Source organism: Cinclus cinclus, chromosome 6 (assembly GCF_963662255.1).
Source record: "Cinclus cinclus chromosome 6, bCinCin1.1, whole genome shotgun sequence".
Taxonomy (NCBI): Eukaryota; Metazoa; Chordata; class Aves; order Passeriformes; family Cinclidae; genus Cinclus; species Cinclus cinclus.
In genome coordinates this window covers 4242909-4270286 of record NC_085051.1, presented here as the reverse complement: position 1 = coordinate 4270286, position 27378 = coordinate 4242909, and the positions used below count along the sequence as shown (strand labels likewise).

Sequence of the window (27378 nt, the reverse complement as noted above, 5' to 3'; positions counted from 1 at the left end):
CTTAAATACCATATCCTTTTAATAAGCAATTTGGTGATGATTCAAAAATTCTGTTCTACATCCAGTGTTCGTGGTCTCTTTTGCTCCAGCTTTACTGATGCTGGCAGGCATAACTATTGCTCAGTAAATCTGTGGAAGTTCTTTTGTTTGAGTTTTTCCACCCCCTGAAAAGATTACAAACTGTCAAATTCCACAGTATACTGTGGATGGAGTTGAGGTGGAGTAAGAATAAATCAAACAAGTCTTTCAGTGAAGGTTGTTCTAAACAAGCACTTGTGTAATTGGCTTGTTGATCATAGGCTAAGTATTTTTCCTTCTCTATTTAGTGTGCTGGCAAGATTTTTTAAAGCACTAATAGTCCATAATTCTTAATGGTAATTCTGTTAAGAATTGTTAGAATACATTTAAACTGCAGTATGGCTTCAAAGTGCTTCATACTTTGAAACTTTAAATACCGATCTCGAGAAGTAGTAAAGGTGAGGGACATTGATCTTGCAAAAGGGATTCAAGTTAGTAACATCCTTTGAATTCTTTTTAAGAGTGCAATAAGATTTTCTGGAACTGTCCAGTTAATTGAAGCTGTCAGTACAGAATGATGTTTTATACAGATGACTTCCCTTTACACCTTTTAACCCTAATTTCTAGCAGTATTCCCTGAACCAAATTTTATTTGTTGTGTTATTTTATTCAATTACTAGATTTTTCTGATCTATTAAATGAAAACTGTTCAGTTCACATAGTTTAATTCTGCATTTAGAATGCATTGTTCGTGTGTCTTAGATGAAAAATTTTTTTTCTTAGTGGACAAGTCTGTAGAGCAATGCTAAAAAAAGACTTTGTCTATTTGTAAAAACAGAAAACTTGAATTAATAAGGACATAAATATCAGATTACTTTTAATAGTATTTGATATTTTTCCTTTCAGTCAGCATTTGCTGGATTTACTGCATTGAGGAAAATAGTTCAAGATTTTTATTACACAAACTTACATGGTTGCAGCTTATATTGATGCTTCAGTTTTTGAGCTTTTTCAATTCTTACTCTGATTACATTCAGTTGATTCTCCTCCCTGCATATGTATGGTGGATAGCAGATGTAATTTTTAGTTCTGTAGTCTGCAGCAGTGGGGAGATATGGAGGATACTTGCTTTTGGAGAAGGGAAAAATCGCCTGTTTCTAAATGGAATTCTCTGAAGGTAGTATCCTCCATTGATCCATAGATGTGATTTAGTAGGTGTAGGCAAAAGGGTCTGAGAGATGAAAACCTTCACACATGCGCTAATAGGGCTTATGGAAGGGAATGGAAAACTTTTTAGACCTTGCTAGTCAGCTCCTGAGGGAACTTGCAGCAGGCGACACAACCCAAGATAGGGGATCTAAGGAGGATACTACCTTCAAAGAACTCTAGTTAGAGGTAAGTGATTTTCCATTGCTTTCAAATGAGAGAGGATGGATGGATGACCCTCAAGTAAAGTGAATCTGTAGAATGCCATTTAAAAAGCATTATCTCACTGTTTGACATTGTGTACTACCAAAGAATCACAGACACTTGAAATGCTGCATTCGTTTATATTACTTCTCAATACATGGGAACACTGATGAACTGGGAAGGATAATGTCATGCTTTCTTCATTTCCTATTGTGAACTAATTCTGAAATTCTTCATTGTGGTTGTAAGGTTTGCATTTGGAATTTTTCTGATTGCCTACTCTATCCCCCAGCTCCACGTGGCATAGCTGCCAACTCACTAGGACAGCTCTGGGATGTTATCAGTGTTGTCAGTGTGTAATTCAAGATGGTATCTGAAAAAGTTTTATGTATCTGCAGAGTTCAAGAGTATGGTGTCAAAAAAAAAGCCTGAATCAGGCTTTTCTTGAGGTCATTAGAAATCTAGGCATAAAAACATTTGGCTTATTTCAGGGAGGTAAACATGAGCAGCAGTTCGCATTCTGATTTTTGTAGGTACTAGTGTCTTTTGTATAGGTGCCTGAATTTAACAGCACTAGGCATACAGTGAAATGTTTTGCAGTAAAAAGAAAATAGTTTGCAGGATGAACAGTGGAGAGAAAGATAGATGCAACTAGGAACTAGCAATGATTTTGAAATTACGTTTCTAGAATACACAGTGAGAGTTGATCTATAACACCAGAAAACTAATAATGATCCAAGTATTCTGGAGGTGTAGCAAATACAGTTGTGTTTTGTTAAGTGCTCTTAGTTTTCAAGATCTTTTGTACCATAGCTTTTCTTTAGAGAGTGTAAGTATGTGTACAAGTAGTCCTTCTTAGGGCAGAAATTAATTTGAACTTTATGTGAACTTACTTCGTGGTGTCCTTGCCAAACTGTTGAAGGCAGAATATGGATGATGTGATAATTCCTTTTTGTTTTTAAAGCTAGATCAGAAACAAGTACTTGTACTTATCATTGAACATACTCTTAGAACACAGGGAAACTGATGAGCTCTGAAAACCTGAGATGGCAGTTAGTTTCTAGCTTTTTCCAAGAGCAGTTTTGCCTAAATGCCATTTGTTGTGTAGCTTTTCATAAAGGTTCTGCTGCTCCTACTCAGAGGTTTTACAAATGTACACATGTACATTGCTTGCAGTGTGGCTCCTGTCAAACTACTGAGCTAGATCATAATGCATTTTATGGAGAGAAAGTTCCCTGCAGTGTCTCTCTTGAGCCAGACGATAATTAGGTTGAATTGTTAGAGCATTTTAGTGTGCTAAGTGATAGAAATCTGAGTATTAAAAACTGGATGCACTTAGAACTTGGCTGGACAAGGCTCTGAGCAGTATGCTTAAAGTTGGACCTGGTATGAGCAGGGGATTAGGATCAGATGATCTCCAGATGATTTCTTTCAGCCTGTATTGTTATTTTGATTCTTGGAACTAGAAAGACATTTAAAGAGTTTTTGTCATCCTAATCTGTAGCTTGATCACTTATGCTTTATTTGGAAGTGCGTGTAGGGGATTTTGGAAATGTTCAGTAACTCCAAGGGTAGATAACATCTGGCACTTGGAAGGTAACTCCTAAGGTAACAGTGGCTTCTGGTGGCACTGCAGGGCATGGGGTGTGTGCTGTGACAGTCTGTGCAGCTTGGCAGCTTTGTCCCTGCTTTTGCTGAGTAAACTGTCAGAGCAGAGAGCACTGAGCTGCACTAGAATAGGAGTTGGATTAAGAAACCTCCTAATCAGCAGAACTAACCTTGCTGTAAAGATCGTGTAGGAGGCAAAGGAGTCAGCCTGGTCATTATCCAAGGACTGAAAAATATATGGCTATATAGTTCAGAAGTTGTGGAGGTCCCAAGAGCTGCAATCAGGCCTTCCAAAGCACAGTTCACTATGTGTGGTAGGCAGTGAAACCTCAAGAGTGATGTAATAATGCTTCATTTCCTTCTCAGGTGTCCAAAGCATCATCACTTCTTGCCTTATGTAAAAATCTGTAGGGTGTTTCCTTGTTAAATTGCACATCACATGAGTCTGCGTGAGCATTGCACCATTGTTTGTGTCCCAGCCTTCATGTATTCCCGTTTATATTCATGCTGATACACGAGCTGCAACTCTTTTCTCACACTTGAAATACATTTTTCTTGCCTTAATTGGCATTTGGCTCACAAGGGAGAGTTCTGTCACTGTGATTATGATGTCATTATGTGATGTTTCCTGATGCATGTTTTCTGTGTTAGCCATTAACTTTTTTGCTTTCCCTGAAACAGTTCTGAATAATAGTCAAAATACAGCAATGCATTTCTTCTGCTTTCTTTTAAAGCAGGTTCTAACTTGTTTAATTTTTTTCCTTATATTTTAGAATGAGATTCCTCACATTTCAGTACATAATAACATTAGCTGTCTGTGGCCCTGGCATTAAAAACAAGTCAGCCTTTGTAGCATTTAGGAAGTAAAAATACAGACAGCAGTTCAATTCAGACTCTAAAAGGTTTTCACGTGTCTGGAGAATCTCTGCCCGAGAGCTGTGATTTCAGGGCTGTTCAAGGGTCTTTATAGCTGGCTCATAAAATGGGAAATTGAGATGACTGCCTTCACTATACAGTTTTTCTGTGGTGTTGGCAGCTCTTTCATTTGTGAATAATTGTCGCCTGGAATAGTCCTTTTTTAAAAGTCCTTTCTCCTACAACGGCAACAGAGCTTTTGTAAAATACTTGCTTTGTTGTTCTTGCTGTTTGCCTCCATTCTTGGAAAGAGAGAAGGGAAGAACTGGGGGCTTTTGTGAAGAACTTGGCATATCCTTGGTTTGTTCCCAAAGTGGGTTTTGCCAAACACCATGATTTAGTTGCCAATCTTAAGTTCTTTGCCAGCCATGTTATGACTGCTGAGTTTACCCTGCCCAGTGAAGCCCCTTCTTTCTTACTTAGACTTCGGGGGAACAGCCAGGGCCCTTCCTTAAGAAATGATGACTTTAAAAACCTTGTTGCAAGTTGTATTTGTTTTCATCTCCATGGGTGAACAGAGAATTTCTGGCTTCCACTTGGAGTTCAGCAACCTGGAGCCTATTGGCTTGCTAGCTGACTGGGTTACAGGTTTTAACTTGGAAAACCTCTGGGTAAAATTCTTCAGAGAGCCTATCTCAATATTCTTAGTGAATTCTGTTTGAACAAGTTTGTTCTTCCGTATTTACACCCTAATGTGCAGTGTCATTGCTGCAAATTGTGTTAGGGAGAGGAGTAATGATCAATTTGGTTGTATTTTGAATGTTGCTTTCTGTAGGAAGGAGCAAAGTAGAAATCATTGAAGTCCCAGGTATAAGCATTAGTAACAGAACTTTTGGGGATTTTTGAGCTGCCCCAAACTAGGCAGCTGTCAGAAAACAAAATTCCAGTTTATTGCTTAGTTGCTCATAAGGTTTAGCTAGGAAACTACTTCTGCTTTATAGGAGAATATCTGATTCTCACTCCTTTGGGAGCAAAACTCAAATGCTCTTCCCTCTGTCCTTTCCCCAGCTTTCACTTAAAAATAGGGTCTTCAAATGCAGTTTGCTAAGACCCTTGGTACAATGGGACTAAGGCTGTCTTCATGCAGGGCAATGAGAAACCAAGTAACATTATTTTTTTCTGCCACTTCCTCTTTCCCCCGCTAAATATTGGATTGGATCTCTTGAGAAAAACCCCTTTAGAAATGCAGAAGAACCATCTCGAAATTCTGGAAGAGCAAGGACTAGGCAGGGTTTAAAAATAAGCTCATTTTCACAGCAGATGACTCTACAGTCATGACTAAATGTGATGTGCAAGGTAACAGGAGTAAATGTAATTATTAAATCAAAGACAATTGGGATTCATCAAATACTGAATGAGATACAGTTAACAGTAATTGTGGATTTACTCTACCTCAGGCTGGGTAGAAAGATTGATTTCTGGTCCTGTTTGCCTGAATGTTGTATCTGTACCAAAGTTTTTCAATCATATTTTGGTGGTAGATTTAAATGAAGTATTTTTATGTGCTTGCAATCTCATTGTAAGTTTCTACCTGCATAGTAAACACTCTTTAAAAATGGGGTAACATGTTTTTATTCTTAGGAAGAAGCACTGCATGCTTTCATTCAGCCTGAGATCCTGGATGGCCCAAACCAGTACTTTTGTGAGCGATGTAAGAAGAAATGTGATGCAAGGAAGGTAAAGACTGATCAGAAATTTTGCAAAAATTTCTTTTAATGAACACCATCACTGATAACAGAGGCATAATGTTGTGCTTGTTTCATTCAGGGTCTGCGGTTCTTGCATTTTCCGTACCTGCTGACATTGCAGCTGAAGAGATTTGACTTTGATTACACCACAATGCACAGAATTAAACTCAATGATCGCATGACTTTTCCTGAGGAGTTGGACATGAGTGTCTTTATTGATGTTGAAGATGAGGTAAAGTATTTGACTTCCTTCAAGTTTCTCATTTAAAAAATCAAAATTCCAGTCTTATAAACCCATTTTAACGACATTATTCATCTACATAAAATGTTCTTTTGCCATGCTAGTGCTAGAATTTGAAGATTTTAAATCTGTCCACGTGGATTTATTTTTTTTTAATATTGCAAACAAAACACATTCTCTGTAGTTGGGCTTCCTGCTTCCATAAAGAAGCTGTTTCGGATTTCATACATCATCACTCAGATGACAGATTTAAAGACACGAGTCTTAAGGCTTCTACATAAATACTACAATTCCAGAATGGAAGATTCAGTTGGGACTCGTGTCTGAATCGTGTTGGTCATAAGAGGTGATGTAAAGCTTCAAAACTCTGAATACTGAAGTTAGTCCAGAAATCACTAGTAATGAATTCCTTCCCTCTGAATCACCATGTAGTGTATACTTTAGAAATAAGATTTTAAAAAATTTATTTTTTCCCATCCATCTTCTGGCTTTTTACTTTTTGGGTTTTAACCAAAGTTCATGTTGTGCAGTTACAGTCACCAATAAGTATTTACTATGCCTTTTGCATTGAAGACCAGAGTAATTCCCCTCATTTCATTCTGAAAACATTTGCCAGCTTGCACTGGTATCAGAGAAATACTGCCTAGATGTGCTTATGGAAAGGCTTTTCTGGCTCTCCACAAACCCTTGTCTTGAGAAGGATGCCATGTAGACAATTTGATACCTCTCAAAGTGTCTGTGGACACAGGGGATAAATTACAAGGAAGATTCATCTGGGAGAATAGAACTCGGATAAAATTTAACAACTGTCAGAAAATCAAAACAATTATCCAGAGGCAAGAGGATCAGGTGATAGATGAATATACTGAGTGAGCTGCATTCACAGTGTTGGTGACAACATGGTGTTAAGAGGACACTGGTCAGTCTTTCTTAATAGCTTGGCTCGGTCCAGTGAGTCAAAATGATAAAAAAAGACTTGATTGTGATTGAAAATATTTTCAGTCAGTTCTGATTAAACAGGACCATGTTACAACAGATTTGGTGCTTGGTATCAGACTTCCAGGTATTGAATTGAGATAGCTAGTGCATGGAACAGGCTAGTAACAAATATAACCTTGCTAAGTCTTAAAGCTGCTAATTGCCCCTCAGTTGCACACAGAGTCCAGGAATAGTGAAGAAGTGGACTGAAGACACCAACAGAAACAAGTCTGTTCTTGGTACTGAATTGCAGGGGTCTCTAGTTTTTTAATGAATTTAACTGCTTCATAGAGTGGTCTTTTTCATTTCACAAACACTGTTACTTCTTGTTCCATGTAACTTTTAATGGTGCATAATGTTAGTGTGTATGTCTTACTTTTAAGAAGTCTCCTCAGACCGAGAGTTGCACTGATAGTGGAGCTGAAAATGAAGGCAGTTGTCACAGTGATCAGATGAGCAATGACTTTTCTAATGATGATGGAGTTGATGAAGGAATCTGCCTTGAAAGCAATAGTGCAGCAGAGAGGATCTCTAAAGCTGGCAGTGAAAAGGTATGACAACACTGACTGGGTTGTGAGAAGGGTGGGCAGGAGGCTGGAAGGAGGGACACAGCTGGCAGGACTGACTTGGATTCACCACCAGGCCATTCCATGCCACACTTGCCTGCTGTGCACCATCTTGCTCAGCAGGAAAAACTGGGGGCTTTGCAAAGTTGCTGTTGCTCAGAGGCTGGCTGGGCATTGGTCTGCTGGGGGGTGGGGTGGTGAGTAATGCCTTTGCATCACTGCACTATTAATTTTTTTGGTTTCCTTTATCAATTAAACTGCCATTGTCTCTAACCGCAAGTGTTCCCACTTTTGCTCTTCTTATTTTCTTCACTATCCCACTTGAGGGGAGTAGTGACTGGCTGGTTGGAGGGATGCTTTGTTCTTGGCCAGGGTCAACCCACCACAAGTGTAAATTATAGAAATATGATTAATTCTGACGTTGGAGGTGAGGTGAGAGGTTGGGAGTGTGTGAGTTTATTGAAATTTTAAAAAACTGACATTTTGACAAAGGAAAGGATTCAACTGATTTGGAGGTCACCTGAGAATAAAAGTCTTCCCAGCTTGTCAGACTGAGAATATCCAGCAACTTGTTGTGGCAGCAGACCCTCAAACTGAACACCTGTCCTGTCTTGTGAGCAGTGTTTTCACTTGTGGCCAGCTGCCAAAGGCCTACTAGATTTAGCTGCTGAAGCATCTTGCAGATTAGTAGGAGAAGATTAGGAAATTTTGATCAGTGGTATGGATGAAGCCAAGGGTCTAAGCATTAAATATTCCTTCGGTTGTCTTAATGTAAATGGATTAAATAGCAAGTCAGTCCAGGCCAGCAGCCATCCTACCTGGGACATCAGAGTTGGTAGAGATCATGGACCAACTTGGTTGAGTTTTCATCAGAAATCTTATACTTCATGGTAATGTCTAAAATATGTACTTCATGTATTGTTTTTCAGTGAACTTGTGTTAAATTAGGCCAGTAGCTTCCATCCAGCCTTGTTAGGAAGCTGTTTGGCTTCAGCTGGTACTTTTGTAGAGTAAGAGTTTTAAAGGCTGACTTGCATGTTAGTCACCACATCTCTACTGTTTGTATTACCTTCTGAGAGGGTATTTTTGGTATATGTTCTGAATACTATCAGTCTGAGTTGGAAATGATAAAAAAATTGATTCCAGTCCCTTGACTAGAACAAGACCAGAATATTTTAATGTGTCTGTAATGCAAGTGAGATGTCCCAAGTATTGACAGTAGCTTTGGCCTGTTATTTCATACTACTTGTTCTCAAGGCAAACAAGCTGTCAAGCCAAGCTTTTGGTTTGGATATCTTAGTAATGGATGTGGGATATGCTGAGAACATAGTCTTTCTTCTACATAGTCTAAAAATATCCTTGTAACACTTGTGAGTCAGTATGGTTCAATTTTATTTTGAAGGCATGTGCTTAGTGCCTTGTATTTCCATCCATTTCTCTATGAAAAGAAAAGTGTATGACAGCAAATGTGGAGGAGGGTGATAGCAAATGGACCTAAGCTTTGCAGCTACAACCTCAAACTCCTGTATAAAGTTCAGCCTAGCAGAGCTGTGGTTTTGTTCAGTGCCTGTTGCATTAAGTAATTTCTGTTACACAAATCCACTCTTTGCATCCAGCTATTTACATACCTGGGTTTGTGTCCTCGTTTTAAAACTTTTTTTAATTACCATTTGCTTAGCTTTTCTTCACTGGATACGTATCACAGCTTTTTCTTCTCTCCACAGAGTTCTTTACTGTATGAGCTCTTTTCTGTTATGGTTCATTCTGGAAGTGCTGCTGGTGGCCATTATTATGCTTGTATAAAATCTTTTAGTGATGATCAGTGGTACAGCTTTAATGATCAGCATGTTAGCAAGGTAAAAATAGTATTTTTAGTTATGTTTTCTACTCATAAATGGACTAATAGGTTTCTGTTTTGTGGTTTTCCACTTTCCAGCTTCATTATATGTACTTCCTTGATTTCATCATCTCGCCTTAATGTAATTTTAACATTTCACTCATTAGCTTAACTGACTTAGAGGGGTTTGGAGGATTTTTATTTATTTGTCTATGTATTTTTGTGTGGTGGGGAAGGGAGTGTTTGTCCTTGGCAGTGCTGGTGGGGTGGTTCCTAAAGAAACCTTTATTCATGTACAGACCAAGCTGGATGTAGCGTTTTGCCTTCTGTACATGTGAAGAGCATGTGAAGTGTTTGTAGATGTGCTACAGCCCAGCCTGTGCTGTTAGACTGTGCAGCTGATGGAGGTGTCCCAGCTGTCATCCATAGCAATCACTTCTTGCCATTGGGAACCCTTCTCTTTTTCTAAAGAAGTTCTTGCTTTGAAAACTAAAAAAAGTATGATTGCATTCATTGTGAAATGGAGAAGCAAATCATTCTGAAATTGTTTTTGGAAGTCAGAAAATAAGCAGAAATATTTTAAAATTGGAATTATTAATATAGTGTGTTGTGTAATGCTATGTTCCCTGATGAAAATAAATGCATCTGGATTAGTGCAAGTTTGTCAAATAATCATTACATTGATTTTCTGTTAGATAACTCAGGAAGATATTAAGAAAACATACGGAGGATCTTCTGGAAGCAGAGGCTATTATTCCAGTGCTTTTGCTAGGTTAGTAGTACTGTAATGTTACTTTTCTTTCTAGTAGTATTTTAGTGTAATCAAATGAATGGCCAAGGTGCATGTGCCTAACATGTTACCTTAAAATTCATAGCAGGTGCTTCAGATAGTTGTAAGAACTACCCTGACTGCTGTTTCAGATCATGAAAATAATGTGATACTTGTTTTTGAAAATCCTTCTTGGTTCGTGTATTACTCAGATATGACATAGCTTCTTACTGGAAGATAAAGAAACCAGAACAGCTTTTGAAACCAATATTGTCTCCTGAGTGATAAATTCAGCTGTCTCTTTTCTCCCCCTAGCTCCACAAATGCTTACATGCTGATATACAGACTGAAAGATCCAGCAAGAAATGCAAGTAAGTCAGACATGTGGATTTGTAAAAGTTGGGATTTTTTTTTTTTTTAACTTAAGTGTTGCGTGTTGAGGTTTTGTTTCTTGGTATGAAACAATGTCATAAAGCACATTAATTTGCATGAAGTGCAATATTTATTTTTTCACAATATAGGTGATATCTTGAGACTTTTGTTATCAACTAATTCACTTTCTAGAAGAGTATTTGCGTTTATTGTAAAAACAGGATCAATGCAGTCATTAGCTTTAGTGTATTTCTTTACTACAGACAGCAAAGCTTTGCATACTGATACTGAAATCTTCTGTTACTATCACTTTCTTGTGTTGCTGATAACATTAAGTAAGGGGAGTAAGAGGCTGACTTCAGTTTAATTTAAATAATGAAAGAGAGAACAGGGCATGGTATAGTGGGAAATTTGTGCGGAAAAAAAGAAAGAGGTGAAAAGGCAAGAAAGGTAACTCAAATATATCTGTAATGCCTAAAGGGTTGCCAGCTGCAAAAAAACCTGCATTTATTTAAACTATTGCTTTGTTTTTACTGGCAGAGTTTCTTGAAGCACATGAATATCCAGAGCACATTAAACAATTGGTCCAGAAAGAGAGAGAATTAGAAGAACAAGAAAAGAGGCAACGTGAAATTGAACGCAACACATGCAAGGTGAATTTCTGCTGGACTGAGTGACAATGCACTGCTAGTGGGAAATGTCTCTGCAGTAAACAGGTTTTTTTACTACAGTACAAGGACTCCTTTGTGATAAACGTGTGCACTAACCGTTCTTTTAAATGAATTGCACACCTGTTGGAAAAATGTATATAGTGTAGGCGAGGTATTCACCAGGCATTTTTGTTGAATTCATGTATTCCGTGTGGATTTGAATTGGTATTAAAATCAAAACAAAACCAGTTCATCTGGCATCACTTATTTCCAGCAAAATTACTTCCAAAGAATGTGTAATGCTGCATGTTAGGTGTTTTGTACTGTTAAATCTTTTCATATTGTGACCCTTGACTTTGTGCAATGGTGTTTCTTAAACTAATTCTAAATAGCGGAAAAAGCAGAATTTTTTCCAACCCTGGATTCAATAGTTACAAACAAAATAGGACCTCAGTGCCTTACAAGCATGGCAGTCAGCTGCTCTGTCTGTGAACCAAGTGATTTTATGAGGAAGTTCTCTCATTGCAAAATGTGTAGCATTATGTGAAAAAGGAATTTCGCATTTATTGTTCATATGTGCATTTTGCTTTGGAGCATTTGCTCCCTGCCTGTGGCTACAAGATGGTCTGGTTATAGAAGCTGTACCCTAGCTGGGAGAAATATTCAGGTATACACATATGCCTCGTGTGCCTTTGACATTTTCTGTCTGCAGTTGTCTCTCTGCAGCTGGAAGGAAACCATCTCGCAGCTGAAGCAGAGCTAAAGGTGTATTTCATATTAATTGCTTGAATATGGGGTTTGCAACTTAAAAGCAAAGAAAAATGCCTTCATGATAATTTTTCTTCCTTTTGTATTTCGTAGATTAAATTATTCTGCATGCATCCTACAAAGCAAATAATGATGGAGAACAAATTGGAGGTTCATAAGGACAGAACACTGAAGGAAGCTGTAGAAATAGCTTACAAGGTATGCCATGCATTACAGGATAGTTAAATTGTTTGATGTAGTGTTTTCTACTATCTGTATGTCTTCAGATTTTAAATTGGTGATACTGTGGGAGTGTTTTAGAGGGCTTTGCTGTGGGGTTTTATGGGGCGTTGGTTTTGGGGGCTTGTTCTTGGGAGGCTCTGTGTGATGGCATATTATATTTTGTTCTGGTTTTTTTTTTAAAGATGTTCTAGTTTAGTTTGCCATTGTTGCTTAAGTTTTCTGCCAGTAGCCATCAACTGATGGGTGGAGTGATGCAGCCTGCCCTTGCAAAAGGCAGTATGATCTGGCACACCCTTATTTTAAAATCAGACTGTGCGCTGCTGTTAGACTCACCATGGCCTCAGCAAATTGAAAGAATTCTGAACACTTTCATTTGTGTGGCAGTAAAAACCTTGTATTAGATACGTAATGACAGAGTTCTTGAGAATCTCCCTGGGTGCTAATTCAGTAACAGGAGTGAACACCAAGGCATCTGTTGATCTCTGCCTTGCACGAACAGGTGGGAGCTGAAGATAACAATTCTTGCTCACCTGTTGTGCTGTTTGTTTCTTGCCATATGTTTTTGGCTGGGAGAGGACCAGCAAGGGACTTAGAGATTTGGGATGTGCTAGTATCTCCTTGAGATGCACAGAAAGTAATTAGTGGACATGACTGCCTCAGGCCTCTAAGATGCCATCTGGTATAAGTGATAGGCAACGTATTCCTGTGAGGATACTTCTGGGACCTGTCTTCATGTGCCTGTGTACATACTTTCCAGAATTCCCTCTCTTCTGTATTTTCATGCAGGCTTCTATTTGAATTTGGAAACATGTCCTTATATTGCATGTGTATAAAATATCCGTGCTGTGTTTTGAATTGAAAATTGAATTGAAGGGGTTCCTGAATGTGCACACAGTGAGGTATTTCTAGCTGGCAAGGCACAGCTAAGCTGAGAGCATTACTAATGCTGGGGGCTCTGTGTGTGCACGTTTAGCTGATGGATTTGGAGGAGGCTGTTCCCTTGGACTGCTGTCGCCTCGTCAAGTACGACGAGTTCCACGACTACCTGGAGCGCTCGTACGAAGGAGAGGAGGATACCCCCATGGGTTTGGTACTCGGAGGGGTCAAGTCAACCTACATGTTCGACTTGCTGCTGGAAACAAGGAAGCCTGACCAAATCTTCCAGTGCTATAAACCTGGGGGTGAGACATGTAGTTACGTACGTGGTTTTAGTTTGTCCTCTGTATTGTGTGGTGCACAAGCACGGAGCTGTAAAACAGCTTCAGTATGAGGTGTCGAAAGAAGAAAACCTAGATTTTACAGTCAGTATTCAGAACTACGTATGTGCTGTGCTACTGACTTGCTTCTAGTTGAAGCAGGTCAAAGGTATACTAAAATTTGTCAAACTGGAAGGTTTTTTTTTTTTTTTCTTTTTTGACATTAAATTTGGTCGGAAAATATAATTCTGAAATTGGGCTGCTTTTCAAGTTATTATTGTTTGTATTTAATGCAGCCCCGTAATTTTTGCATCAGACAAGTATACGTGTGTTTTCTTTGCCTGTTGAATTTTCTCTGTGTATATATGTGACTGCCTTTTTTCTTCTCCCTGCAGAGGTCATGGTAAAGGTTCACGTAGTCAACTTGAAGACTGAATCTGTTGCTCCTCCAATAAGTGTGCGAGCTTATTTGAATCAAACAGTTTCAGAGTTTAAACAGCTAATTTCAAAGGTAATTTGCAGTCCTTAAGGATCTGTATTAAAGAGTTTTCATTCTTTGTGACTGTGAAATGTGTCATAATTTATATACATAAATGAGAGCCTGCACCTTTTGCAGATCATGCTGTGAGTCCTGTCCAGTAGGGTTCAGTTAGATGCTACAGTTGAGTTTGTCCACCTGCTCACTCCTCCTGAAAGCAGCAGGCTGCTTCTTGCTTCCATCTAGAGTTAGTATCTTGAACAACCTGAGAACTAGTGAGCTGTTACCATACAACTGAACCAAAGTGTAACTTCCCCCCCAGCTTTAGTATTTGACACCTAACATCCAAAGCTGTCCACATTCTTTGTACAATCTCTCCTTTTCATCCCAGCAGCCATTTGTTACTAAGATGCAAATTGATTTTTACATGGCTTTAAACTAAGGGACATTGCTGCTTCCATTGCATTGGAAGACAGAGATTACATTTGCTCATTCCTGTGTAAAATAATTCAGTAGTTGGTGTAACTTCATAATATTTGTTATAAAATATGATTCCAGCAATTGAGTTCAGTCTAAGAATTAAGTGAACGGTGTGCAGAACCTGTTGTTCAAGAATATTTTTATTTTTTGGTTGGTTCATACATCAAAGATAAGACCATTGTCATAAAAGGTTTTCCAGTTCTCTGCGAAGCCAGACCATTTCATGCCTCTGACCTTTTTGAAGAATTGACACTTGCTACATGTTAAAGGGTGGAGGAAAGGCACTGGGTGGTACTGAACAGGTTTGGGAGGCGCCCCACTGCGTTCCCTTTTGCAATTTCAAAGTTGATAAACAAGCCTGCTGCTTTCCCTGTGATCAGTCCCAGAAAGGAAGCACTTTTTTCAGTTTTGGAGGTGTGTGAGATGCACGTGTGATCTCCCTGTCCTGTTTCAGGCCACACACCTGCCTGCTGAGACCATGCGGTTGGTGTTGGAGCGCTGCTACAATGACCTGCGCCTGCTCAACGTGTCCAGCAAAACACTGAAAGCTGAAGGCTTCTTTAGAAGCAACAAGGTACATGCTCTGGGTTTTAAATCCTTCACTCCTTGTGTTTGTGTTTGCCTGCTGTGTTGTAAAATGCATGGAAGAGGTATGGAGTTGACACAAGCTAAATGTCATGTGTTTTGCTCTGTAGTGTGTGGGGTTTCTCGGCCCAGTGCAGTGGTGCTGATGAATACTCCAGGCTGTGTGTGAAACCAACTATACATAGGAGAGTGGATTGAGAACCAGACATCTGGCTGTTTGTTACTCTGGTTCAGAGGATGCTGAGCTCATGATGAAAACTGTTAACAGTCAAGCATTCTCAGGGAGCAAAGATTGATGTATTGCTATGAAGCCTGCCTGGATGTGTTTGCTAAACCACCTGAACAATTGTACCTGCTGTCAGTATTAAACATGCTAAGAAACAAGTATCAAAACTAAAAGCAAGTTTTTGGTGGGTTTTTATCTTAAATTCAGTAGTTTTCACTATGAAGAGTCCCCCTGGACAATTTACATTATTTTTTCAAAAAATAAATATACTTCTAATAAGTATTTCCAATAATAATTGTGTAATGCATTCAGAGTAAGAGTAGCTTAGTCCTCAAATAACTAACATTTTAAATGCATACATAGCCCTTTTTTACTACAGGAGAAATAGCAAATCTTTTAGTACATTTTACACATCCTCTGCCTCTGAAGTTGAAGCTCAATGTTAAATCTTGATGAAGAAAGAGTAAGGAAGGCTTTGGTGGCTCACAGCTGGGCAAAACAATGGCATTGAGTGCCATTTAGAGACCTTTTGAGCCCTTTGACAATGGGAAGAGAGACATTTGATTTGCACTATTGCTTGCACATATACATTTTATATATACATTTTAAGTGTATACGTTTAAAACTTCCTTATGCCTGTACTAGAAAATAAAAAGCATCTGCTGCAGTGGTGGGGCTCACTGCTATCTGTGCTCTGCACAGATGAAGGGTGCACGTGGAGTGATTTATGAATCCATTTCTGAATGGGTTCCAGCAGGTGGTCAGTCTGCTTACAGTTCACTCCAGTCTTAACATGGTTGTGAAAACAAGGAAAAGAGAAATCACTATTATACTGCAAACTCCTCAGTCTCTTTTTCTAAGCATGTATTTCAACACTCTGTTAAAAGGTGGTGTTTTCTGATGGCATTATTTCTAATGTGTGCTCGGTCCTGTGTCTGCTGTTGTTGCATTTATGTTAAAGAAGACTCCATGATACAACACTTTTCCTGTCCAGGTGTTTGTGGAAAGCTCGGAGTCTCTGGACCGCCATGTGACGTACACAGACTCTCAGCTGTGGAAGCTCTTGGATCGTCACGCTAACACCATCAGGCTGTATGTCTCCTTGCCAGAGCAAGCTCCTGGGTCTCAGCTCAGGCGGGTGCTTTATCAGAAGTCTGGTGGGGCTGCAGGTAACGTGGAGGAACCTTGTGAAAGATTAAAAGGACCTATAGGCAATACGAAATCTGTAGAGGCAATTTTGGAAGAAAGCACTGAAAAACTTAAAAGCTTGTCCCTGCAGCAACAGCAGCAGCAGGAAGGAGATAATGGAGACAGCAGCAAAAGCACAGAAGCCAGTGATTTTGAAAACATTGAGTCACCTTTAAATGAAATAGACTCTTCAGCATCAGCAGAAAACAGAGAACTTGACAACCAGATTCAGATTTCTGACCCAGAGAATCTGCAGTCGGAGGAGCGGTCGGACTCGGATGTCAATAACGACAGAAGTACGAGTTCTGTGGACAGTGACATCCTCAGCTCCAGCCACAGCAGTGACACTTTGTGCAACGTGGACAGTGCCCCCCTCCCCCTGGCCAACGGGCTGGATTCTCACAGCATCACCAGCAGCAGGCGATCAAAGGCCAACCAGGGCAAGAAGGAAACCTGGGACACAGCAGAGGAGGATTCTGGAACAGACAGTGAATATGATGAAAGTGGCAAGAGCAGAGGAGAAGCACAGTACATGTACTTCAAATCAGAGCCCTACACTGCAGAGGAAGGTTCAGGGGAAGGGCAAAAATGTACGTATTCTTTTTGAAGTGCCTTAAAATAATTCTGTGGGTTTTACTGCTTAATTCTTATGCTGTGTTAAAAAGTCTGATGGCAGTATTGAAAAGCTTGATTATAATGTCAAATTAAAGCTAGCAAAAGTGCAGACAGGATGTGATGTGCAGCAAAAATCTAGCCTAATTTTGATCTTGTAATAAGTGATTAGATATTTGAAAAGTGTCTTGCTCTTTTGTTTCCAAGAAAATGAACTTCTACTTAGTTATGTGTATTGATAGTGCTCCCTGGAGATCCAGCTGAGTTGTCTTCCAGTGAAAGGATCATAGTTGCATCTGCTGCTGCTGATTCACCTGTTTCAAAATGCACTGATTTGATGTGGTTAAAACAGCACATTTCTGTTACCACTTTGACTAACAAATCTGAAAAGCCCTAGTCATTTGACTGTAAAGAAAATTCAAATATACTTGATATTGACAGTTTAATTCACTAACTGAAATACACTGGGTTCAGAGAGGCATATGACTGACACAAAAGTGTCCAAACAAGTTCAGTGTAAGAGCCTAAGTGGTGTATAATTGTCATAAAAATAAATAATTTCATTAATGCTCCATACCTGCATGTGCTTTGTAACTAGCAAATAAGAATTAAAGAATAGCAAGATACAAGATAAATATTTTGAAAGGCAAAGCTTTCATGTCGATCCAGAAATGCTGATTTTAATAGTATAGAGAAAGAAGAATTTCACTCAGAGAAATTTATTTGCATCTACTAAAGCTTTGATGATAAAATTACTCCTTTGGCTTGGAATGGTCTTTCTTTGGGGCTAACTCTGAACTGCTTTCATTTTTCCCTGTTTTGTTTTGGTAGGGCTAGTTGGATTCAGGAATTATTTGTTTGCAGTAATTCTGATGTTATCATAGTATACTGCGTGAACCGTTATCCTGAGGGGAAAGCTTTTATTTATTTTTAGTGTAATTCAAATAATTTATTTGTTCACTTCAGTTTTCGGAATAGTTTATTATAGTGTCATGACGTTATATAATCATGACATAGCTTGTGGTGTAGTACAAATTGCATGTGTTAAGAAACATGATTTCTGAAGATAAACAATTCCCTTTACTTCTCAGAATTTCATGTTATGACAGTTTTTCCTTAATTGCAACATTATTCCATTAAAAAGTCTCTTAATCTGGATTTGAGTTTGTCTTGATACCTTGTGGCCTTCCATAACACGTAATTGAGCTTTTCAGTACTGAAAGCCAAGAAGGAAGACAGAAGGGTTTGGGTGGCCTGTGCCTGGCCAGTCCCAACACCAAGGCAATTCCCCCTCCCTTGAGGCAGGGAAAGCTGTAGGGGGATTATCTGCAATTGCTCAATGGAATTCTGTTTGTTTTCTTTCTGAACAGACAAGATACTGCTCTGCTGCCCTGTGCCACTGAATGCAAACCAGGCTTTTGGAACTGCAGTGTCCCCCAGAAATACCTGCCCATAAATACTTAAAATATAGCAGAGCTTCTAAATGTTAGGATAACATCATTAGATAAAATGTACCTGTAGCCATTAACCATAATTCTGCCTTTTCAGTACTATTATGCAAAGTGCTTGCTCTGAATAAATGGAAATTGTATGTGAGACTGTTTTTTTGTTTGTTTTTTTTTTTTTTTTTTTTTTGTTTTTTTTGGGTTTTTTTTGGGTAGCAAGGTGTTTCATACCATTTTTATCTTTATTTTTGCTTAGGGCTGATGGTGCATGTTGATAAAAGAATTACACTGTCTGCCTTCAAGCAACACTTGGAGCCTTTTGTTGGAGTTCCATCTTCTCACTTCAAAGTCTTTAGAGTCTATGCCAGCAATCAAGAGTTTGAGAGTGTTCGGCTGAATGAGACCCTTTCGTCATTTTCTGATGACAATAAGGTTATTTAGAAGTTATTTTAAATCACTGAAAGTATATTGGTACAATATAGATAAAGTTAATTTACAGCAGGTGAAATAATTATTTTGGTCTTGGTAGCATGTTACAAAGTACAGTTCTGATTTTGATACAAGTTCTAACATTCCTTTTGCATTCTAGATAACTATTAGACTTGGAAGAGCCCTTAAGAAGGGTGAATACAGAGTTAAAGTCTATCAGCTCTTGGTAAATGAGCCTGAGGTAAGGCACTGAATGTTTTAAGGTTGATTCACAAAAATATTAATATGTGTCTTGGCCACAGTTTTGCTTTGAAATCTTGGAAAAAAATGAAACTCCTTCTTTTCTTCACATTTCCCTGCAAGTTTTTCTGGATTTAGAAAGGAAGTTTGAGATGATTTGTGTTCCAAGTAAGCAGTTGGAGTGTGACTTACCACTATCTCTCAAGTGTCTTTATTTCTGTAGTGTAAATGGAGTGCAAGTGAATTGTTTCTTTGTTTCCCTTAAATGCATGACAGTCACGTAGCATTCTCTCCAAAGAAGAAACTGTTTGCTCGTGGCTTTGGTTTTCGGTGATGCTGAACTGATCTAATTCATCCCATTCATGTGCTGCAGATTGTGCTTGTCAGGGGAGTTATCTGGGTAACGGGCCCCTCTGCATAAGGCAAGCCTGAAACAGAAGTGCTTCTCTTGCAGTAAAGCAGCTCATAAGCTCGTTACATCTTCTGGGACATGAAACATACAGAAGTGGGTATATAGACTGTAAACTGAATAGATTGCAGTCTTTAGAAGTTGACTTTGTATGCACTTTAATTTTATTTTTTGGGCAGAACTTCAGAATATGTATTAATAATGGATAAGAGACTAAGATGAACTACTAAAGCAGGGGAATAAGATAAATTTAAAAGCAACTTTCATGGAGTCAAGGAGCTGTGTCTGATCCATGAAAGCCAAGAAAGTGGCATTTTTATGATAATGTGGCTTATTTAATTGGAAAGCTCCTTTGCCATTGTGTGGAATGTGAATGTGATGTTAGCAGCCCAGCACAGGCAGGCAGAGAGTTGGAGTGCCCTGCCAAAGGGCTGTGCCACACAAATTAGTTACACCCCATTTTAATGAATTCATTCACCTTGTTAATGAGAAACCTTCTACTGATCTTGTTGCCAGGTGGATGGGACAGGTCACAAAGCACAAACGGAGCAAAACCAGAGTTTTGTGTTCAAAAGAATTCTGTGTTTAATCTCTCTCTATTTATGTTCACAGCCATGCAAGTTTCTTCTAGATGCAGTTTTTGCTAAAGGAATGACTGTCCGACAGTCCAAAGAGGAACTTCTTCCTCAGCTTCGAGAGCAGTGTGGCCTAGACTTGACAATTGACAGGTGAACCTGATTAAATATCATTTTAAAATGTGTTTGGGGATTTCCTTCCTCTTGTGGAGGAAGAAAGTAATGAAAGAAAGAGAAATAAGTTGCTGTGGTTTTTGAGTCAGTTTGTCAATACAAACACTAATTCAGCAATTCTTAGCTTTCATCTCATGCAGAATGAATGCTATAGGGGATAATGTTTACATGGAGTTGCCTGTGTGCAACATGTCTGCAGCATCAGATCTCTCTAATGATGATTCCCTTCAGAAAAGGGAACATTAAGTAAATCAGTTCTTAAAAGGGCCACCTGCTCTCTACATGCAAGCCCAGCATGGATCACTGCAGCAAACTGCTTGCACAGCATCACTGTGCGTGTACAGCACTGGTCTGGGTTGTGCCCTCTGCCATAATTGGGTAATCCCTAACTAGGAAACAGTTTTCTTCCTATAAATCCCTACATATTTCCTGCACTGAACAAGTGGAATACAGACTTGTTTCCCTTGGGCTTATGAATGGTTCATCACTGAGCTAGCAGTGGCACCCTGCTGTCAGGACTGTTTCAGAACATTAAATTTGCTCCTGTTAAACTTCACCGAGCCTTGAATCAATGAGCTGTAGAATTTCAGTTTTGTCAGAAAACACTGTTTTGATCTCTGCCAGTGCTAAGTGTTCATGTGCAGATAGAAATTCACTGGGGGTTATTGTGATAAATTTATAGGTTTCGCCTACGAAAGAAAACCTGGAAGAATCCAGGCACTGTGTTTCTGGATTATCATATCTATGAAGAAGATATCAATATTTCCAGCAACTGGGAGGTCTTCTTGGAAATACTTGATGGTAATGATTTGTTTTTGAGTTAGTGTTGGTGATGACTAGGTGCAGATACACAATATATTTGTATAATTTAAGTTGGCAAAGCAGTTCAGTCATTTAGTAGTTTTCAGACAGGATTGAAAAAAACCACTTCTGTCATGAAGGAATTTGGAACAGAAACTTTAGTTCATCAAAACAATTTTGGAATCAAATGTTAGCAGAATGTTTCTGAAATTCTGCTTAAATATCATTTAAATTAATCAATTTCTTAAGTATTTCTTTGTATATACACTTAAGATTTTGATCCTGAATGCAAAAGCACAATTTATGGGTAAAAAAAGGCCACTCTCTCTGGCCTCTAGATTAACAAATACTGCAGTTAATGTGTGGATGAAGAATGTGAATTCCATTCACTCAGGAATTTTCTTCCCAAGAATTCCTGGTTTAAGAAGTCTCACTTAGCTGTTAGTTGAGTATTTTGGCAGCTGTGTTCAGTTCTGCTATTTTCAGTTCTAACAGAATTGTGCCAACGCAAGTGTCAAAATTTGAAATGAACCTGGGAGATTGCAGAGGCCTGCAGATTCCTATGGACATATGTATCAGCTCCTCCTACAGTTCAGACTTTGCAGTTGAAAATGTTTATTCGATTATTTATTATTAGATTTAGATAATTGCTATACTTTTTTTGTAGTGAGTAGGTCTTGGAGATACAGCTTTAGACACTGCAGCCCACCTAACTCACAGATAGATTGTAGATTACAGAGATTCCAAGTGTTCTGCAACAGTTTCATGCAAAACAAGCCTGTAATGTGAGACATAAATGTCTAAGCCACACATTCTGCATGCTAGGTGATAAAATTATAGACTAATTAAAATTAAAATCAGCCCTTGGATGTCACTTCTGCTTATCTAATTGTACTAGAAACAGTATTGCTCTGTCAGCCAGAGACAGCTCTGGAACCTGGAGCAAGGCATAAAAAGGCTGGAGGCAGCCCATACTTAAACTCTTTTGAAGGTGGTGGGTGGAAAGAAGATTTCAATTACAAGTGTGGGGTTGGTGAGGGAAATGTAGAAGTTAACTCGGTGAAGGAAGTGAAGCACACGAATAAAGAGTGGATGGCTGAGGAAGGTTTCCTGTAGATGCTGGATCTGGAGTCAGCCTCTGGCTGGCTGGGTAGATCTGCTATGGGTGACTGAGCTGGGCCTTATGGAAAACTGCCCTGTGCTTTCAAGGAGATCCTGCCCATGAAAAATTCCTTTAAAGGAGCTGGTAACAGAAAACTTCAACTAAATCATAGTCCTTTCCTCTTTCCCTTTTTAATAAGTGAACTGCTTGCAGCACACTGGGTTACTTAATTTGTGCATGTATCTCTAGGGCAGTCTTCCATATTAGAGTGTCTTCGAGCTATGGACAAACCCTAATTTAAAATAGGATATTTTGTGATGTTAATACAAAAATTTCTCTTTCTTTGCTAGGAGTAGAAAAGATGAAATCCATGTCACAACTTGCTGTTTTATCGAGACGGTGGAGGCCATCAGAGATGAAATTAGATTCTTTCCAGGAAGTAGTACTAGAAAGCAGCAGTGTTGAAGAATTAAAAGAGAAGGTAAAATGTGTAACATGATGCAAGTTTCTTGTGATGACCAAGAGCCTTATTGACGTTCTGTGGTGGGAAGCACAAAGATGTCATAGCTCCAAAAATCTTGTTTCACGGTTATTATTTTTCCCCAGGAATTGATAATCTATCCTATCCCATTACCAAACCACATGAATTATAAACTTTACTTCTTAGTTTCAAACAATGGTCTGGTCTGAGAGTATTCAGGTGAATACAAGCAGAAAAAGTCACATCTTGAAGTTTAAGCAGCTTAATAGTACCTGTGTCCCTTATCCTCAAAAAACACACATGAAAGAAAAGCTAAGTTATTGCCTCTTGGTGTTTTTTCAAGCTAATGTTTTGTAATTCCAGAATAGGAAACCTTTCAGCCTCCTTCTATTTGAATTTGAGAGCTGTTGCTGAGGGGTGGTGTTGCTGTACCAAGTAGGTTTAAGTATGTTTAGGTTGGAAAGAAGCGTGGCTGTGGTATGGTTTGGTTTTACCTGAGGCCAGGGTATTCTAACGGGTAAGCAGACCTGTGTGATCCCAGCAGAAATCTGGAGTAGGAGTGTCTCCTGTTGAGACTGTTCTGTTAATCCAGTGTATCACAGGGTTCCACTCATGGAGAAATGTTAATTTATACCATGGCAATACCCAGTTGTTAGGAGGCAAGTAAAAGTGCTGATGTAGGTGACCCTGAGAACAGGTAAATATGGGGTGTTAGTTCTCAGGCTGGGTTTGTGTTTTACACAGGTTAAGCTGTGGGCTGCTTTCTTACATTCCACAGGTAGGAAAAAAGTTACGACTGCAGTTCTTCCATGTAGTCAAGAATTCCTCCTCCCTTGTAACTGAAGAAAGAGTTGACTGCCCTTGTTTTCTTGCCTTAAGAATTCCCTGGTGTGCAGGGAGCAATTTTATTTCTTGAAGTTCTGCTAGGAAGTACAGATGTGTGGAGGTGGGACTTAGTCATGCATATTTTCCAGCTGTGCCTGCTCCCAGGGTGGCTAGGTAACACCTTCCATGTCACACAGGGTTTAACAGAAGGCACTTGGTCTCTTTGTCATGGAACCTGAATGTTATTAATGAACTGTTTCTATGAACTTTCTTTGTCTCTCCTTGGGTGTTAAGAGAAGTGTGATGAAATGCTGTCACAGCAAGCGTCACTTGTGACACACACTGGTAACCTCAGAAATGTTAACAATGTGTACTTGGCACTGTGATTTTGTACACTGGAGGACTTGCAGATAATTGGACTTCTGGATTTGGCAACTATTGATTTTATGTAGGCACTGTGTAATGTTGCTTTGGAACAGTATTAAATCCACCATTTCTCTTCACAGCTAAGTGAAATAAGTGGAATACCCTTAGAAAACATCGAATTTGCAAAGGTAAGTAAGAATTTGTGTATTTTTACCTTTTAATGGCACAGATGTATGATGAGTTTTATTGTATTCATTAAGTAATTGCTTTTTTCAGGGTAGAGGAACCTTTCCATGTGACATTTCCATACTAGAGATTCATCAAGACTTGGACTGGAATCCAAAAGTATCTACATTGAATGTCTGGCCCCTGTACATTTGTGATGATGGTGCAGTAATATTTTATAGGTATGTATTTCATTACAGTATAATAAACCACACCAAAAAAAAAAAAGCTGTGGTTAACATTTGTGGAGTGATGTAATGGACAGGAACATAAAATACTCTTTTTTACCTTCAAGAAAAGGTTTGAAACATTCAGCTGAAATATTTGTGCTCCTCAGCTTCCTAAAAGCCTGAATATTAATTGATTTTAAGAAAATGAGCACTGCACCTTTTTACTCAATCTTCCCTCCCAAACCACTGAAATTAAAGCTAGCTGCTGTGCTTGAGTGTGGATCTGGATTTAATTTCTTAAAATAGAGCCATGTCCCACATGGATTTAGTGAGAGTCTTGCTGTAGGTTTTGGAGAGCAAGGATTTTATTGTCCAAGTTTATTCCTTTGAGAAATTAGTGTGGATTCTTTCTAGAAAGCCTGTTATGCTAAAAAATCTGTTCATGTGAAAAAGGTTGATCAGCTGGTGGCAGTAGCCCAGGGCAGGAGTTGAGGACTGAGAACTTGAGTATTGTCATTTCTCCTAAGCTTGGTGGGTGGGGAAACCTCATGGACACATCGCTGTGGCATTTTGCATAATGGCACCTGAGCTGGGGCAAAACAGCTGTTTAATAATGTGCTGGTCCTGATGAAAATGGCTTGGGAGAACATCTGGTAAGGACTGGCTGACACCTCCAACTGACTGGTAACAGCTTCCAGCTGCTGGCACTGAGACCAAAACAGAGCAGAGCTGTGGCTGTCTCTAAAGAAGAGGAATATGAGAGATGGAGGAGTGTGGGCTTGTTTCTTGCCCTGATCTGCAGTCAGGCAGAACACTCAATGTTTCTGCTGGAAAAGCAGATTTAGACACGTTGCCCGTTCCTGCAGAGTAAAGCAATCCCTGAGAAGTAGTATGCTTAGTTGTGGCTTTTACTAAATCACAAAGCAAAAAAACTTGAGCAAAAGAAACATCAAAAGTCTGCTTGTGGTTACTGTATTGATATGAATTTGAACCTGTGCTTACATTTTTAGGGATAAAACTGAAGAATTAATGGAATTAACAGATGAGCAAAGAAATGAACTGATGAAAAAAGAAAGCAGCAGACTGCAGAAAACTGGACACCGGGTAACCTACTCCCCCCGTAAAGAAAAAGCACTAAAAATTTATCTGGATGGAGCACCAAATAAAGATTTGACTCAAGACTGATACTCGCTGCAGCATTTTCCCTGGGGAATTTCTTTTGTTTCCAATCCGAAGGTTCAGTAGGACCGTAGTGCCCTTGGGGCAGGACATTCATTAGGTGTAAGGCGCTGGCACCAGCACGGCGGCCGGCGCCGGCCCGCGGGCACTGCCGGACTGCAATCATGTCGTGCACTAGAGTCACGTTACTGTAAAGCTAAAAGGGATGTGCAAATCAAAGATTAGAGCTCAAACCTGGGTGGGGAGGGAAACGAGTGCAAATTGTTGAGGACAGTGTGCACGTAGTAGCTAGTGAAACTAGCCTCCAACAGGATACCCATAGCTTAATAATAAAAGCTGTGCAAAGGCCATGAAAGAATCCTTTTCTCTGTTTGTTTCACTGATACACGCATTACCTCATCAGAGAGTCCGAAGTAAACGTTAACACATCGGTTCTAGGAGAGCAGTGGGGAGGGCCGGGCGTGGAGTGCTGCACGGGTAGGGGTTTAGAGAGCTCTTCCATAAAGCAGGGGTCTGAGAGGTGTCTGCAGGAGGCTGCTGGCAGGCAGCTGCTGTTGTTTGAGAAGTGCTGTTGTAAGGTCGAGTGGTTTTGAATAGGTTACCGATGAGCAGCTCTAGTGTATTGCGTTCGATGTGTAAATAAAATCTGCCCTGTCCGTTTACCAGAACTGCAGTTAGCTATTTTCCATGCTATTTCTTTACACATATCAACATGCGTTGTGTACATTTGGAAGCAGAGTTGCCTATTTAAATTTGTATTCATTTTATGTTTGACGATGCTGGGTACTTTAGGGTTGTACTTCCCCTTGTTAATGAAGTTTTTGTTCTGTTCTGCTACTTTTTGTACATTTTGTTTTTAAGACTATTACAAGTTTGCATCTTTTCCACCTGCTAAAAGTCAGTTTGTTTTTCCCAGAGTTGATTCCATAGCTATGTGTAGTCAAATACTGGGGCAACCTCTTAACACCTCAACGATGAACTCAGTAGTTCAGGCTGTGGTGCAAAGACTGATGCAGTCAACATGATTTCATTGCAAAGCCTATGAACAGCAATTCTTTGCTTTGGTCCATAAAGATCAATAGAGAATAATTCTCCATAGTTTTTGGAAAAACCACCTAATTTATAATAATCAAAAAGATTTTGGTAAACTTTTTCATGCCAGATGCTGTTTACAACAATGAACATGCCAATAAAACATTTGTTCATTCTGCTGTGTTATTTTAATCATTAAATGCTGTGGTTTTTATTTTTAAAAAGTATGGAATTGTTTCATGGAAATACAGATTTCCCCAAGGCAGTGGTGGAGTTGCAAGGCTGTGTGTTGGTGTGTATGTGCACACCCCCTCCATGTTCAGAGTGTTACAGGAACTGGTTTAGAGCCTGGCTGCTGCTCCTCTTCATGTTCACACCAGTATTTTCTTCAACTGTGAGTCTCCTTTTCCAGAACTGAACTTCTCACCAGTGAAACCTTCAAGTTCTCAAGTATGACTGGGAGCTAAATTTCGCTCCAGAGGGAAAGGGGTGTTCAATAACAGAACCTTCAGTTCTTCCTTGCATGCTGGCCTGCAGCAACCTAAACATGCTGAGGAATCTGGCAGCCTGAAAAGCAGGCATTGCACAGAGGCATTGCAGGCATTCCCTGATTCTTCCTCTTCTGCCTGTTCTGTGCTGCCTCTTGGCCAAAATCTGTGAGGTTGGAAGTGGGGGCAAAGGGAGCAGAGAGGGAAATGCCATCCCTTAGGTAGGGTACTTAATTAAACTACCATTTACCGCAGACAGAAACTGCTAAAGCATCCTTGGAGCTTTTGGAAGAGAGAAGAAATTACCTGTCCAAATGGATCATGACTTTTCTTCAAACTCAGACTTTTGGAAAGGCAAAAATGTGGAGATTAAATCTGGGGGTAGCAGCACCAAGACCTTGGAAGGAGAATACTATCCTTAAGAGGGCAGTATTTACAGACAATGACTGCTCTCCTGGATGTGTTTCTAAACAGGAACATTGCTGTGGCACTTGATTCCTTCTCTTCCTGTAATTGGGCTGTAGCTAGAGCACAATAATTTTATTAGGGATAGAAAGGGAGGGAGACTCAGTGAACTCTGAGACACTGTGCGTGTGTGTGTGTGTGTGTGTGTGTGTGTGTGTGTGTGTG

At 39.4% G+C, this 27378-nt stretch overlaps 1 protein-coding gene across 9 annotated transcripts in view; it reads left to right on the top strand.

Annotated features, from left to right (window-relative positions):
• The window catches only part of USP47 (ubiquitin specific peptidase 47), a 50672-nt gene extending 24236 nt beyond the window's left edge, over window positions 1–26436 (top strand). For 6 of the 9 annotated variants that reach the window (XM_062495564.1, XM_062495563.1, XM_062495571.1 and 3 more), the window contains 20 exons: window positions 5533–5628; window positions 5719–5871; window positions 7242–7409; window positions 9149–9280; window positions 9957–10033; window positions 10346–10401; window positions 10943–11055; window positions 11914–12018; window positions 13016–13223; window positions 13634–13749; window positions 14651–14770; window positions 16002–16785; window positions 18509–18684; window positions 18842–18922; window positions 19943–20058; window positions 20762–20880; window positions 22333–22463; window positions 23795–23842; window positions 23931–24061; window positions 25060–26436. In XM_062495564.1, the coding sequence (XP_062351548.1) occupies window positions 5533–5628; window positions 5719–5871; window positions 7242–7409; window positions 9149–9280; window positions 9957–10033; window positions 10346–10401; window positions 10943–11055; window positions 11914–12018; window positions 13016–13223; window positions 13634–13749; window positions 14651–14770; window positions 16002–16785; window positions 18509–18684; window positions 18842–18922; window positions 19943–20058; window positions 20762–20880; window positions 22333–22463; window positions 23795–23842; window positions 23931–24061; window positions 25060–25234 (3105 nt within the window). In that variant the 3' untranslated portion in view covers window positions 25235–26436. The remainder of the gene's footprint in view (window positions 1–5532; window positions 5629–5718; window positions 5872–7241; window positions 7410–9148; window positions 9281–9956; window positions 10034–10345; window positions 10402–10942; window positions 11056–11913; window positions 12019–13015; window positions 13224–13633; window positions 13750–14650; window positions 14771–16001; window positions 16786–18508; window positions 18685–18841; window positions 18923–19942; window positions 20059–20761; window positions 20881–22332; window positions 22464–23794; window positions 23843–23930; window positions 24062–25059) is intronic. The other 3 variants (XM_062495567.1, XM_062495566.1, XM_062495565.1) reach the window with 2 other exon arrangements.
• Window positions 26437–27378: the final 942 nt, after the last annotated feature.